At 40.5% G+C, this 14,612-nt stretch overlaps 1 protein-coding gene across 1 annotated transcript; it reads right to left on the bottom strand.

The window, feature by feature from the left end:
* Positions 1-8,096: 8,096 nt before the first annotated feature.
* Positions 8,097-13,017, bottom strand: LOC120026226 (Rieske domain-containing protein-like). Its single transcript, XM_038971053.1, has 3 exons — positions 12,826-13,017; positions 10,713-10,747; positions 8,097-8,871 (listed from the first exon to the last, which is right to left on the bottom strand). Exons 1-3 carry the CDS (start codon positions 12,989-12,991, stop codon positions 8,569-8,571), a joined length of 504 nt encoding a protein of 167 aa, XP_038826981.1. The 5' UTR covers positions 12,992-13,017; the 3' UTR covers positions 8,097-8,568.
* Between the last annotated feature and the right edge of the window lie 1,595 nt (positions 13,018-14,612).

Below are 14,612 nucleotides of genomic sequence, written 5' to 3'. Positions count from 1 at the left end.
ATGCCCCTGGCAGGCCGCTCATGCAATGGTTGGGCCTGCGGTTGCAGGAAGGCCTGCTAATAAGACATTCTGCCATGCTTTTACTATTCTTCTCATTCCCCTTTCCCCTGAAAATTTGAATTGTGAAATTATTGGAAATAAATAGGCTGAATGTTATTATTGCAATACTGTTCTCAGACTCTTGGTAGGCCAATCCCGTTACTAAACATTAATTCACACATCATTGCATGAGCCTAGGTCTAAACAAAAATCTGCTCAAGTTTTCTTTGAGTAATGTCCCGTTTACATCTCAACTTATTTAATTAAGCCGTATTTCATTACGCCGTAGGTCATCTTCATGCAATCTCGTTCTGCAACTGGATGGAGAGCATAGGGAGCGTTTCACAACGCAAGACAAGATGGAGGAGAGTGAAATATTTTTATAACTAACCCAAGATAGACCATTGCATGTCATTTCCAATTGGAGCAAATTAATCATAGTGGGCAGAAAAAGCAAGGAAACTTTGGCAAAGGGTAAAGTCTACATAACGCAGTCCACTCTGTTTGTTATAGATTCTAGTTTTGGAAACAGAAAACTGTATGGAGATCAAATGTTTCATCGATGAGAAAATGTGCAGAATGTCGGCCAAAATCCATCTCGCTCCATCTTCTCCCACCGCCAGCCACTGGGATTCCTCTCATCAATCACCGTATTTGGTAGTGAGTGGAAACGCCAACCGGATACTTCACATTTATACATCCGGTGAAATATCTGGCTAAATGTTCGATCAATCACATCCGCTTCTGTTCCCCCTCTCTGGAGCTCAAGGCCGCCAGGCTGCTCATCCTTACGCACACCTGTCACCATCGTTACACGTGCTAGCGCTTCACCGGACTCCCCGTGTCTGCATTGATGTTGTTTTGTTTCTTTTGTCCAGATGCTGTTTTTACTTTGTTTCATGTCTATTTATTATTAAATCCTGACCCTGTACTTTCTTCCCGTCTCCCAGCGTCTATCGTCTCAAGACCGTTACAGTGGCCTAGTCTCTCATCAGGGATTGCATTTATTTTGGGAGATTGTAAAATATGACCTTTTCATTCAAGACAGGAGAAACATATTGTTTCAGTTGATAATAAAACATGTTTCGTTTAGTTAGGCTACTTTTTCCTCAACTTGTTTCTATAACTTTCTAGCAAGTTAAACTAGCTTACAGAGCCGCTAGCTAAAAGCTAGGCTATACTGTAGCTAGCGACCTCCACTCTACCTAATAATTATCATCAAAAACAAACGTCATTACCAAGACAATTAACTAAAACGGGAGGCAACATTCATAAAGTAGCCTATAATTGGCTTAACAGCCAATATGTATTATTTTTAACATACTATTAAAATAGTACACATTTACAATGGCGATTTTATCATGTAAATCTTGGTGCGGCAATCTCAACAATTCTTTTTTTAGAAGCATGCCAGCAAAGCCACTACACATCACATTAATTGCACTATAATGGTGACAATCGGTGCCCACAAACTGTTAGGGTCTACATAAACCTGTCCCAACAGCAAAGCTTTCTTTACAGCACCATGGAGTGAATCCTTACCACTGCTACACCTGGCTATCAGTGAAGACTTTTCTGGCATTGAAACAGTTCATTCAGACTCATTTACTGCCTTTTTAAAAAAACATAGCTGATATGGCTGACTTGCTTAAACAAATGTGGTTTCTACTGACAATTGAAATGTACAAACTATGTCATAAGGGGATGACAAACGGATAGGAGGCAATCTGTAATTTCAATCAGACAGTAATGAGCGAGCTAGGACGGACGTAGTCAATAAGCACTTTTGAAATGTACAGCAACAGAATACAGAACATGGGCCTTTCTTACAGTATTCTCCCTGTACACCAATTCAGAACCGTAGGATGAATAAATGGCGCATATAAGCAGACAATGAAATCTCTTACAATATTTGATGATTACTTTTCTCTAAAACATGCTATAGGCTACATGTGCACCACCAAGTCAGAACAATAGGCTAAATTATGAGGGGGAAAGGGACCAAATTATTAGGGTGAGTCACATGGGCTACTAATAGCTTACTACACAAGATACATTTAGTAGTACTTTCTTAGCTACAGTATACATATCTCCCTGGCATATTACATCAGTAATGCAGCAGCATAAAATACATGTTTGGACTCACCTTGTTGTAATGTGCTCACTTGAACAGGAAGGTGGCATGGCGGTCCTTCGTGGGCTAATTTAAGACTTGAACTACACACCCACTCCACTGAATAGCAGGCTAGTGATTGCTTTGCAAAACTTGCAGTTAGCCACTGATTCCTTCCAAACCACTCATTGTTGAATTTGCGATTTCCAACTTGTTGTACAATGTTTATGTTTATGTCCAATGGCCGATGAGCACCGATACGTTTTATCTTTAATTTCTCTTTATATAATTCCTCTTCATATGACAAGGATTGAAAAGGATTTGCCAGTAGATTGTCCACTTGATTCATGATGATGACTGCTAGCTTGCTAACTAAGATTTTGAAACATGATTGACATGATCAGTCCAATCAAAGCTACAGTAGATATAACATGATTTGACATCATTTTATCTGTGGCCAATGACCTTGTGCCTTCATGGATGCGCACTTCTAATGTAACTCTATGGCAGCACACAGGGGGCTTGAATTTTTCGAGCTCTACCCATATATTTTGCGGTGACGCAGTGTTCCCATGAGTGACAGAACACTGAGCATTCAATCATGGCGCAACAAGAGAACATTACCAACCCCTACGCTCCGTATTTCCGCTGGCTGCCCCACCACCACAGAAAGCACTGAGCTAGGCTGAAACACCTGCATTTTGGAGCTGCCTTACTCAATAAAGCAAAAAAGAGACCATGTTTGTATGCGGCTTTGTTAACTCAATTATGTTTTTTCTTACATTGTTTGCAAACAGATATGTAACACGTATTAATGCCAAAATAACATGCTAAACAGATTTTTTTTTGCTAAAAATGTGGGTCTCAAAACAGATGGGGTAGCCCTGAATGACGAGTCGCCACTGCTCATTTATAGGAATGGGTAATTGCTTATAAGTTGCTAGCTATCCCCTAAACCCATCATTGAAAACACATTTTCATCTTCTTCAGTAGTTTGGTAACTTCCTGGTTGGTCCCTTTACACCTGTCACATGCTACACTGTTAAAATTAAGTGCTTTGAAACACTAAAACTAGTGGCAACTGAAATGCAACCAACTTAAAGGAGACAAAACCTTAACTTTGTTGGAGTATTGAAACATCACCCTGAGATGTTCTGAAACATGTTACAGTGTGTTGTATCACTTAATCAAGAGTTGTGCAACACCTTGCCAGAGACAGGGAACACTACCGGAAAGGGTTGAAAACATTATGGTGTTTCAAGTCCTGTTTAGTGCAGAATTAAATCCTTTCTCTTTTGGTGTTGTTTCCTCTCTTTAAAGATTCTAAACACTTTAACAGTGTTTAGAATCCTGTCTAGCACAGAATTAGTTCCCTCCTATTTTGGTGTCGTTTCCTTTCTTTAAAGCTTCAAAACACTATTTTGGTGTTTCGAATCCTGTATAGTGCAGAATTAGATCCCTTCTGGTGTTTCAAAATACTGTAAATGGGAGTCCCTCTTATTGTGTGTTCCCTGCTCTTATATGGTGTGCTGATAAACCCCTCATTGGTAATTCCAAAAGGTCAAAGTATTATGCTCAAGCAAAGAACACGAGAAAAGATTGTTTGGTGAAAATATACTTGTAAGTTTGTCCAGAGTAATATTTAATACATTGAAGCTTTAAATGCTTTATTTTCTTGGCATTTTATCAAATGACAACAAAACCTTAACAGGTCATTCACATTTGTAGATTGATAAAGACAGTTCTACTAAGATCTGAAACATATTTAGCGTATTCATATTCTCAGGAGTGGGTGTTGTTGTACAGTAAGTTGCAGGTTCATTGCTTGATTGGGGAAAGTACAGGACCTACTCAGCGTCTGGGCATTTCCCTTACAAGGCAAAAGGCGACGTGGAATGGTTCCACTGTAATGTAATTGGAGTCCTGAATAAGGGCTACCTCTAAAGCCCAATTTCCATGGCCACTTAAAATTAGAGCCAAATTCGAGCTGGCTCGAATGGAATTCTAAAATTCGAGCAGGGTCGAGGGAAACTCGGGCCAGCGCAACCGAGTTTCACAATTGGAGCCAGCTCGATTAGAATTCGGGCTGGTGACGCCATTACTATACAAGCACCAAAGTTGTTTTATATATATATATTATTATTTTTTACATCCACCTAGTTCATTACTGCTGGATGCTGACAACATTTAGATAGCTCATTCTGGGCTTGTTGCTGTTAGCTAGTTCATGGACAAGCAGGACTGCAGTAATCAAACATGACACAAATTACCACCATAGATGGGTCCTTCATTCATTTTTGCACTACACAATAAACGTTTATGAGAACAGTCAGCCCTCAAATGCTAGCTATCTAACATTAGCTAGCAAATCAGAGTTGAAAAAAAAACTAGCTAGCTAACGTAGCAGGAATTTTAGCTGGCCAGGTCGCATTGAAAGCTAGCTAGCTAGCTACATTTTATCAAGCCTGTCGTCTGCTTTGCTTGGTTAGCTAGCTAGCTAATAGCCAATGTCAAGGTAAGCAAGGTAGGAATTAAGCTAGCCTGTAATGCTAGCGACGACGCTAACCAGCTATCTAGCTAACGTCAGCAAGCTAAATACATGGCTCTGAGTCTGACTGGCACTGTATAGAGTAAAGTTAAATGCACCATGATGAGGGAGAATTAAATCCTCAACATCTTGTTAGCTAGCAACATCAGCAAAGCCAACTGCAGTCATATATTGGCTACCTAGCAACATTAAATAATTTCTCATTTCTGGAGGGAGTGGAAACGCAATTTGAGCTAAAAAATAAATAAAACGCTATTTGAGCTAGCCCACCAATTCCAGCCCAACCTGGGGTGACTTCAGTGCCAGTAGAAACAGGCTTAAGTGTACTACAATATACAAAGAATTAGGGGTATAGGGCTGGTGAAAGATGATGACCATCTACCGTGGGATTCTGGTTAGAGAAGACAGGCAGTCTTTCCACATGTACAAACTACATCTCTGACCTGAGTCTTTATATTCAGATGGTACATGTTGCAATGGATTGAATCACAGTACAGTTGAGCTAGATGAGAAAATTGACATTTCAGTCAGCATTAGTCTGATCCTTGTCTTGAATGGCTTTGGTTAGAATTGACCCGTATTTATGGTTTTCTGCATGGAGACAGAGAAATAGTATCACAATGCATAACTACGTATTAACTGTTATAATATTAATAAATGTATATATGAATACACAATTATTACAAATATCATTATCAATAAGCAAAATCCAAATATATGAATAAAGCTATGCAAATATAGCAACACGATAACATTACATTTTAAAGAAGGATGTAATGTGGCATGAAAGGCCAAAGCTAGAGCAGACTAGCAGTGGCTATTCACTGTAGCAGCATGTGGGGCAAGCATAAAAAATTGATGAAGCTCATAAAGCTAGTAGGCAAACAAACCAGCAGTATTAACTAAAAAGGATGTAATTTGCATTAAAAAACATGCACAAAAGGTGCAAACAACAACGTGTCAATTAACAACTACATTTAGCGTAAAGAAAACTGATCAATTAATCAAAATGGCTGCTTGGCTTGGACTATTACACTAGTGACTTAAACCTGACTTGACAGCTTGACTTGGACCATTTGCGTCCGAAATGCTACACAAAACACATGTTCATGTTGAGTGAATTCCTTTTCTGTTTCCTTCTTCAATGTGAAAACATTTTGTACTCAAGTGTTCATTGACGCACACTTTCTTGGATTGTTTTGGAAAGTTTCACCTGAGCGTTTGGTGTGCTCTCGCCTGTCTGAGTTTCTGAAGGACCCAAAGAGAGGGGAGGCACACACAAACTTGCCTGTTTTTACACTAGACCAAAGAATAATCTAGAGGGCACTCCTGCCATGAATGCCCTCTCTCCACCTCCATGCCCCAGACTGGGGGAATTCTGAACAGTATGGCAGCACAACGTTTGAAATTCACATTTTACCTTTAATCTAAACATTTGTCTTCTGACATGGGGACCCAGGCTTTAACTCAATGTGATTTACAAGTTCCTTACAAGTCATGTGGAGATATGGTTGAGTGGGTTCAATCCCCGCTTCCGCATGTCCCACTATTATTCCTTCTCTTTATCCTCCTGTTTATAATCTGTTTAAATAAAGTATTGAAAAAAATGTAGGTGGAGATATGTTGATTTAACATGGAATAAGTAAAACAAATGTCCATGTTTTATTGACTCAAATCCATGTAGGTCTATTTATCTCAAGACTGAATCGGCCCCAATGTGCTCAGTGTAACAAGGGTGGTCAGCACAGCTGTTAAAACTGAAGACTGGCTGAATGGACTAAGGCAGTGTTTTGACAAGCAGGAGACCCAGGTTCAAATCCATATTGTCACACATACACCAGCTTTATACATGTGTCCTCTACTATAACTTAGATAACGTTAAATATTTTGATTGTAACATAATTTATAATCTCACAATGAGCCTGGAAACTGTAATAGTCTATAATTAGTGCCATTGGAAAAGTATTCAATTCCTGTATCCTCTTTAAAATATGAACATATTTCAGTAAATCATGGAGAAATATATCAGCTCTGGCTCTTAAGCTCAATACATTTCTAAAATGAGTCACTGGAAAGGATTGTGTGAGAGAGTATACAAAAATATTTTTGTACTGAAACCCCGCATTTGTTTTCACAATACTTTTAAAAACACCGATATTCAGATTGAAGATCCCCTTTGAGTGTTTAAGAGTACTTCCATTCTGTTTTAAAACATATTCTGTGTATCAGAATACTTACATTGGGTTACATTCAAAGACCATCCAAACACCAGATCTCAGTTTAGGTGCACTACTTTTCATGGTTTCAGTACACAATGATGGTGTTTTTAGTCTTTCTATTTGAACAGTGTACGTTTTCCATGTTTTTGGTTAACATTTCATCCCATCAGAACGTTTTTCTTGTAATTAATATATTTTTCTTAAATTAATGAATTTATGTCCTGGGGATGTTAATTTGGTGCTTATTGCAGACCATTGATGCAGCGGCTGGGTTGGTTCTGCTGCAACCTGCTGAAAACGTTCTCAGAGAGAGGTAACTGACACAGGTCTATTGGCTATCCTTTCGAGATGCACATGTAGACTATTACAATAGCAATACATGCATGCAGATGCACTAAGTTGACCAAATTCATCGGGGCATGGAATCTACAAGGTGTCGAGTGTTCCACAGGGATGATGGCCCATGTTGACTCCAATGCTTCCCACAGTTATGTCAAGTTGGATGGATGTCCTTTGGGTGGTGAACCATTCTTGATACACATGGGAAACTGTTGATGGTGAAAAACCCAGCAGTGTTGCAGTTCTTGACACAAACCGGTGAGGTTGACACCTACTACCATACCCCATTCAAAGGCACTTAAATATTTTGCCTTGCCCATTCACCCTCTGAATGGCATACATACACAATGCATGTCTCAATTGTCTCAATGATTGAAAATCCTTCTTAAATCAGTGTAGATGAAGGGGAGGAGACAGGTTAAAGTGAATTTCACAAGTGACATCAATAAAGGGTCATAGCTTTCACCTGGTCAGTATGTCTTGGAAAGAGCAGGTGTTCTTAATGTTTTGTATACTCTGTATTTTTCTGCATTATTCTAATCAATGGGCTTATGGGTTATTTTCTCTTTCCACAGATTTAATTGAGTTCAATGTTAACAATATCAATAGGTATTCCTATGAACAAGAGAAAGGGGAGTTCAGTGCTGCTGTGAAGCACTGAATACACAACTTACTTAGGCCTACTTCTTAATCCTGCTCATCCCCACTGGGACATAATGCCATTATATAATAGGCTGCTACACATCCAAACCAAAAGAAAACAAGCCATCAGCACTCGTTTTATTAGCTTTATTACTGAACCACAGGAGTGTTGTGCTCTCCAGGTACACTTAACTCATCCCACGTGAGAAGGAGCTACAATTTACAAGTCGACTGAGCAGTGAGTGAGATAATCTGTATAAGATAACGTAACGTGATAGCCTAAAACACATAAAAACAACAGATTCTTGTGGAATGTATGAAATGTTCACCAAAAAAAAAACGATAACGTTACCCCTACCCCATACAGTAAGGAAACATGTGATTGGTCGTTTTTAAACTCAGTTCACTCACATCCTGCCTTTAGCATATTTATGTCAGAGATCTGATTGGCTGCTCAAGTCTCTGGACACAAATCAAATGTCAAGGTTGCTATAATTACTACATCCCCATTTGAAGACAAGTAAACTTTAGGAAAACCCCAAATGTATGTTAATAGTTGGACCTGGCTTCCTCTCCTCGCCTCCTTCCCTCCTTTACCTTCCCTTCAGATCAGTGCAGATGAGGAGGCAAGGAGAGGAAGCCATTTTAGACTATTGACATACAGTCCATCAGGAGGTTGTGTTAGATTTCTTAGAAGAATCTTTGGCCTCCATTCTCTCCCTCTCTACTTTGCCCTTCTCTCCCTGGAAGTAGTCAGACTCGATAAAACGGGACATGTGAGACAGTGTGACATAAACGACCCCGTCAGTCTCGGTCACCGTGTGGACTCTTTGCTTAATGCCCTTGGAGTACCACCTTGTTGTGGGCACTGGGGCATAAGGGTTGGTGGCCCTGTAGATGCCCTCCCCCTCGGCGAGAGAGATCTTGTACTTGTGCTTTGGACACACTATGCACAGCTTGCCGTCAAATTCCTGCAAGAAGAATGAAATCAAGATAAGGTATTTATCAAATAGATTTGATTTAGATTGGGCATGCACGTACAGAGGAAAAGGTATGTCGCTAGTACCTCGTTTCCAACCAGGGTACATGAATAGTGGAGCAAATTGTAAATGTGAAAGATGTGAAATGGATGTTGACTTAAAAATATTGCTTTATTATAGAAACCAATTACTTATTTGCTGACAGAGTTACCAACCTGGCACAGACACAGGGCCGTAACTACCTATGAGGACACTAAGGTATTTTTTTTCTCATTTGAAAAAAAGTACAAGAATAAAAATATATATTTTGTACACAATAAAGAAAATCAATTACGGGTCAACATCTATATGTTGGTCCCAGCGGTGAACGCTTGTGTTGGTCCCAGCTCAGAACGCTTATATTTTTGATCTGACTGAGTTCTAATCGCGCCTGCCTCTTTGCGAACAAGTAGACAAGAAGAATCATGACAGTGGATTGTTCGTTACATTAGCCTGCGTCCCCCGGATTTACGTTTTTAGCAGAAGCCTACATTCACCACTCTCTCAAACGGTTAACTCCGTGAAACGAACAACCCCAGGTAAGGGTCGGCTCAAGTAAGCGAGATGTGTTTGCGAGATGCCGGATAAAAGGCAATTTTTTTACCGATTCTCTGAAAATTAGTGCACAACTGGTGAATAGTTGCGTATAAATAGTCAGGTGGCAAGCAGCGGGCAGAGATTTATATTGTAGTGGAAGGCGCTACATGGTCAATCCGAAGTCTGCATTGGCCGTGCAGCATTTATGGTGATCTGGCCTCTGCAGAAGTCAGGGAATTCATACTTCCTGCGCTTCTCGGAGCAGCTCAGAGCTGTTGCCTGTTGTGAAAGAAATTGTCAAGGAAGTGAGTTCGTGTTATACAGGACCTCCCGCCCTCACCTAACGTCAACCAATCATGTCAATGCAGAGCTATACGAAGCCCTCTGTATTGTTAAAACATTTGAGAGGCGCACGGAGATGCGGCACAGAGCTCAGTTTGGCCTCTGTGTGCCTCTGGAGGCTCAGCATTGCGTCACACCATCCATAATGCCTCGACAGTGTTATTGCATTTCGGTACAACAGAAGTACATTCATTTCCAATGGATCACTGCGTTTGCTTTGTAGCATTGCGTTGCAGAGGCAGTTGCAGTGCGTTCTGTGTGGTGCACACATTTGACTTGTCAAACATATGCGTCAAACTGTATGCGTAGACGTTTTGACAGAAATGGTAGCAGAAGGTGAGTGTTGAACTTTTGTTGCACACATATCCAGATGATGCTCCGTACCATTTTGCGCAAACCCTGTAGGTGTGATCAAGGCGTAAATTCGATAAATACAACCAATGCACCACACAGAACCCACTGCAACTGCCTCTGCAATGCAATGCTGCAAGGCAAACACAGCGTTCCATTGGAAATTTATGTACTTCTGGTGTACCAAAATGCAATGACGGTGTCGGTGTGCTCGAGGCATGAGCGTAATCGAGGCTGGGGTAATTTTTGCTTGTTTTTGCTGTTCTCCCAATAGCATTTTAAAGTGTTTTAATTGTATAGAAATGCAGTAAATGAGGGGGTGGGGGACCTCACTAAAACTCAAACCCTGGTTACAGCCCTGCGCACCCAGACACATGAACACACAAACACACAATCAGGCCGGGAGAGGCACAGGGCCAGCTGCAGAGCAGCGACCCTGGAGCAGTTTGGGGGTTAAGTGCCTTGATCAAAGGCACCACGGCTGTATTCGGCACCTGAGATATTTATTCATCGGCAAAGAAATAGATTTATTTGGATCAAGCTTACAATACTAAGTCACTCACCTCTATGTCTCCATTTTGCAATGGTCCCCCAGCATCTGTCCAAAGAGGAAAGGATCAGAGTATTGCAGAATAAGAAAACAGTTCATGGCACTGTAACAATTTGCTGACTGGACACACCATACAGATGTTATGTGGGAAAATATCCCATAGAAAACAAAGTAAATCTACCACAACGGTAGAGAGATGCTCCCCTGTGCAAACCCCTTGACTTACAGCCTTATTCTAAAATTGATTGAATAGTTTTTCCCCCCTCATCAATCTACACACAATACCCCATAATGACAAAGCAAAAACTGGTTTTTAAAAATGCTGCTAATTTATCATTTTTAAAACCCTGAAATATCACATTTACAAAAGTACTTAGACCCTTTGCTGAGTACTTTGTTGGAGCACCTTTGGGAGTGATTACGGCCTTGAGTCTTCTTGGGTATGACGCTACAAGCTTGGCATACCTGTATTTGGAGAGTTTCTCCCATTCTTCTCTGCAGATCCTCTCAAGCTCTGTCAGGTTGGATGGGGAGCGTTGCTGCACAGCTATTTTCAAGTCTCTCCAGAGATGTTCAATCGGGTTCAAGTCCGGGCTCTGGCTGGGCCACTCAAGGACATTCAGAGACTTGTCTCGAAGCCACTCCTGCGTTGTCTTGGCTGTGTGCTTAGGGTCATTGTCCTGTTGGAATGTGAACCTTCACCCCAGTCTGAGGTCCTGAGCAGGTTTTCATCAAAGCTCTCTCTGTACTTTGATCTGTTCATCTTTGCCTCGATGCTGGCTAGTCTCCCAGTCCCTGCCGCTGAAAAACATCCCCACAGCATGATGCTGCCACCACCATGCTTCACCGTAGGGATGGTGGTTGGTTTCCTCCAGATGTGACGCTTGGCATTCAGGCCAAAGAGTTGAATCTTGGTTTCATTAGACCAGAGAACCTTGTTTCTCATGGTATGAGAGTCTTTAGGTGCCTTTGGCAAACTCCAAGCAGGCTGTCATGTGCCTTTTACTGAGGAGTGGCTTCCGTCTGGCCACTCTACCATAAAGGCCTGATTAATGGAGTGCTGCAGAGATGGTTGTCCTTCTGGAAGGTTATCCCATCTACACAGAGGAACTCTGGAGCTCTGTCAGAGTGACCATCGGGTTCTTGGTCACCTCCCTGGTTGGTGGTTCCAAACTTCTTTCATTTAAGAATGATGGAGGCCACTGTGTTTTTCGGGACCTTCAATGCTGCATACATTTTTTTGGTACCCTTCCCCAGATCTGTGCCTCGACACAATCCTGTCTAGGAGGTTTACGGACGATTCCTTCAACCTCATGGCTTGGTTTTTGCTGTGACATGCACTGTCAACTGTGGGACCTTTTATAGACAGTTGTGTACCAATGGAAACAGGATGCACCTGAGCTCAATTTCGAGCCTCATAGCAAAGGGTCTGAATACTTATGTAAATAAGGTATTTCTGTTTTTGTTTTTAATACATTTGCAAAAATGTAAAAAAAACTGTTTTCGCTTTGTTATTATGGGGTATTGTGTGTAGATTGCTGAGGAAAAAAGGTTTTCATCCATTTTTAGAATAAGGCTGTAACGTAACAAAATTACGAAAAAGTCAAGAGGTCTGAATACTGAGAATGTTGCAGAATGCATCTTCAAATTAGCTTGAGTCAAAGATCTGTTTGTGAAGTCTTGCCCAACTCCTATCATTGGCACAACAAACAAAAGCGCTGCTTACACCTCTATGGAAAGGGTTCTACATGGAAAGGGTTCTATGTTCTATCTGGAACCTAAAGGGTTCTACCTGAAAGCAAAATGGGTTCTTAAAAGGGTTCTCCTATGGGGACAGCCGAAGAACCCCTTTTTGGTTCTAGATATAACCTTTTTTTAAAGAGTGTACCTCTGTAGGTAGGCAGGAAGATCTGATCACAATTAGATCACAATGTATTTTAATCGTCTACCCCTGTCAAAAAAAGTGGTCAAAATCATAATGTTGACAATATCAGGACAAAAGAAGCATGTTAGCACCACATATACAGGGTGCTAGGAGTTGGTAATGGCAATTGTCAAGACAGCACAAACAGATCTGGGACTTAGGCTATCTTCAAAGCACAGGAAGGACCATTTATTCTACTCACGGTAACAGTGGAAGTCCAGAGCATAGAAAATCTCCTGGTGATAGAGCACCAGTATGTCCCTGCCCTCCAGGTTCCTGAACGACCGCTTGGCTTTTATCAGGTCCTCCTTCATGCCCACAAAGTGCAGACTGGCTGCAGGCTCTTCCCCCTCTCCCATGTCCTCCATGGATATGATGATACTCCAAACACTGCTTGTAGTACAAAATATAGTGCCAGTTCAATATTTAATGTTGTATACATCAACAGTGACAAAATGCTTTGGAGTAAAAGGCAGATGCAATTCATAATGTATTTGATTTCTCACATCTTCAAAACATTTGTCTGTGAGCATGTCCATATAATTAAAGTGACAGTATAAATCTGTCATGGCTACTTGATGGAATCTGATCCTTAAGTATTTTATGTATTACAGATAATGAGCATATCAGTTCAAGTTGAGTAATTTCTGATAGCACATAAATAGTATGAGTAGCAGGAGTCTGTGCCACATGTCCAACACCCTCTGGCTAAACCATGTCATTTAGTAAGCTGCATATTTCATGTCGCCCTGATGCATTCTATTTAATAGGCCTATTTAGATACACAACAATAATCAGTTGACGCTAACAAGATAAATGTATTTTATCCTTAATGAAGATTGTTTGAATAAAAACAAACTCTCTCCCTCTCTCTCCATCAGAAAGTGAAAACAAGTTTCCATTCCCACTTTCAAATCAATGTTAAATTGTGTTTTAAAATTTTTACCTTGGTAGCAGCTTGTTTCCTCTCTTGCAGAAGTTGTAATGAGCTCATTTGTTATGTACCCAGAGGCCTAGTCTAATAAGGCGGTATACCATGTCGTTATCTGGCCCCTCCGGCCCATTTCAGTTGTCCCTATCTACCCATCTCACTTTCTGGAGGGGGGATGTTGTTCTTATCTCTGTCTAACACAAGGTGGATATTCACACAGACAGACTATAATTTGTTCTGTAAGATAAAGGATTACATATTTTAAAATGAATCAATTAGTATGATTTAGTAAATGGATATATCATACACGAATTACAAAGTGATAGCCTGCTAAAGATTTCAAATACAAAAATCATCTTAACTATGAACATGTTAATTATCTTAAGATGTGTGCTGTCATTTTTCTTGTTGTTGTTAATTAATTCGTATATTTTTTTGTTTTAATGCGATCACTATGAACACTCCAGACCCCTTTTTCAGCGTACCACTTGCCTAGCCAGTAGCCATTCAGCCAATCGGAACGCGAAAATGAGGAGATCTACGTCCAGTGTCTGAAATCAAGAAATGTATTTCTAAAAAAAAAAGTGGCTAATTTCAAAGTAAGTGTTGTGAATGTATACAACTTCCTATAAAAATACATTTTAGATTATTGTGGGAACAAATTAGCCAATGGCTCAACATACCCCATACAAATAATGATTACATTTGTCCGTTTTATGCATAAAATGCATAGTGTTTCTGCAGTTTGTCATGCATATGAATTTATTGTTAACAGAGCAGACACCTGCTTGTTTTACGTTTGTATACACGGGACATGATGAAGTCTGGCCCCTCTTGAGGTTCTTAAAAGAGCAACCAAGGAAGTGAAAGAAGAGAAAAAGTCCATACGATCAGCAGCAAGGGATTAAAACAATTGACCGAATGACACTGTAGAGGTACATTGGCATTGACAAAAATAAAATGACCATGTACCTGTGCGAAAGAGAGGCTACGATAGTCGCAGAGGCATACAAGATCTTGTCTAATAACATGGATTCTGAGCATGCTAAACATATCAA

Source organism: Salvelinus namaycush, chromosome 2, assembly GCF_016432855.1.
Source record: "Salvelinus namaycush isolate Seneca chromosome 2, SaNama_1.0, whole genome shotgun sequence".
Taxonomy (NCBI): domain Eukaryota; kingdom Metazoa; phylum Chordata; class Actinopteri; order Salmoniformes; family Salmonidae; genus Salvelinus; species Salvelinus namaycush.
The sequence above is the reverse complement of the archived record's forward strand: the minus strand, read 5'-3'. Positions and strand labels throughout refer to the sequence as shown.

Bases quoted from the DNA above. Each gene is read 5' to 3' on its own strand.
- LOC120026226 (XM_038971053.1), bottom strand. From the start codon at position 12,991: ATGGAGGACATGGGAGAGGGGGAAGAGCCTGCAGCCAGTCTGCACTTT. The intron at 10,748-12,825 runs GTGAGTAGAATA...CTCTTTGGACAG, and splicing joins TCTGGACTTCCACTGTTACC to ATGCTGGGGGACCATTGCAA. The intron at 8,872-10,712 runs GTGAGTGACTTA...TTCTTCTTGCAG, and splicing joins TGCAAAATGGAGACATAGAG to GAATTTGACGGCAAGCTGTG.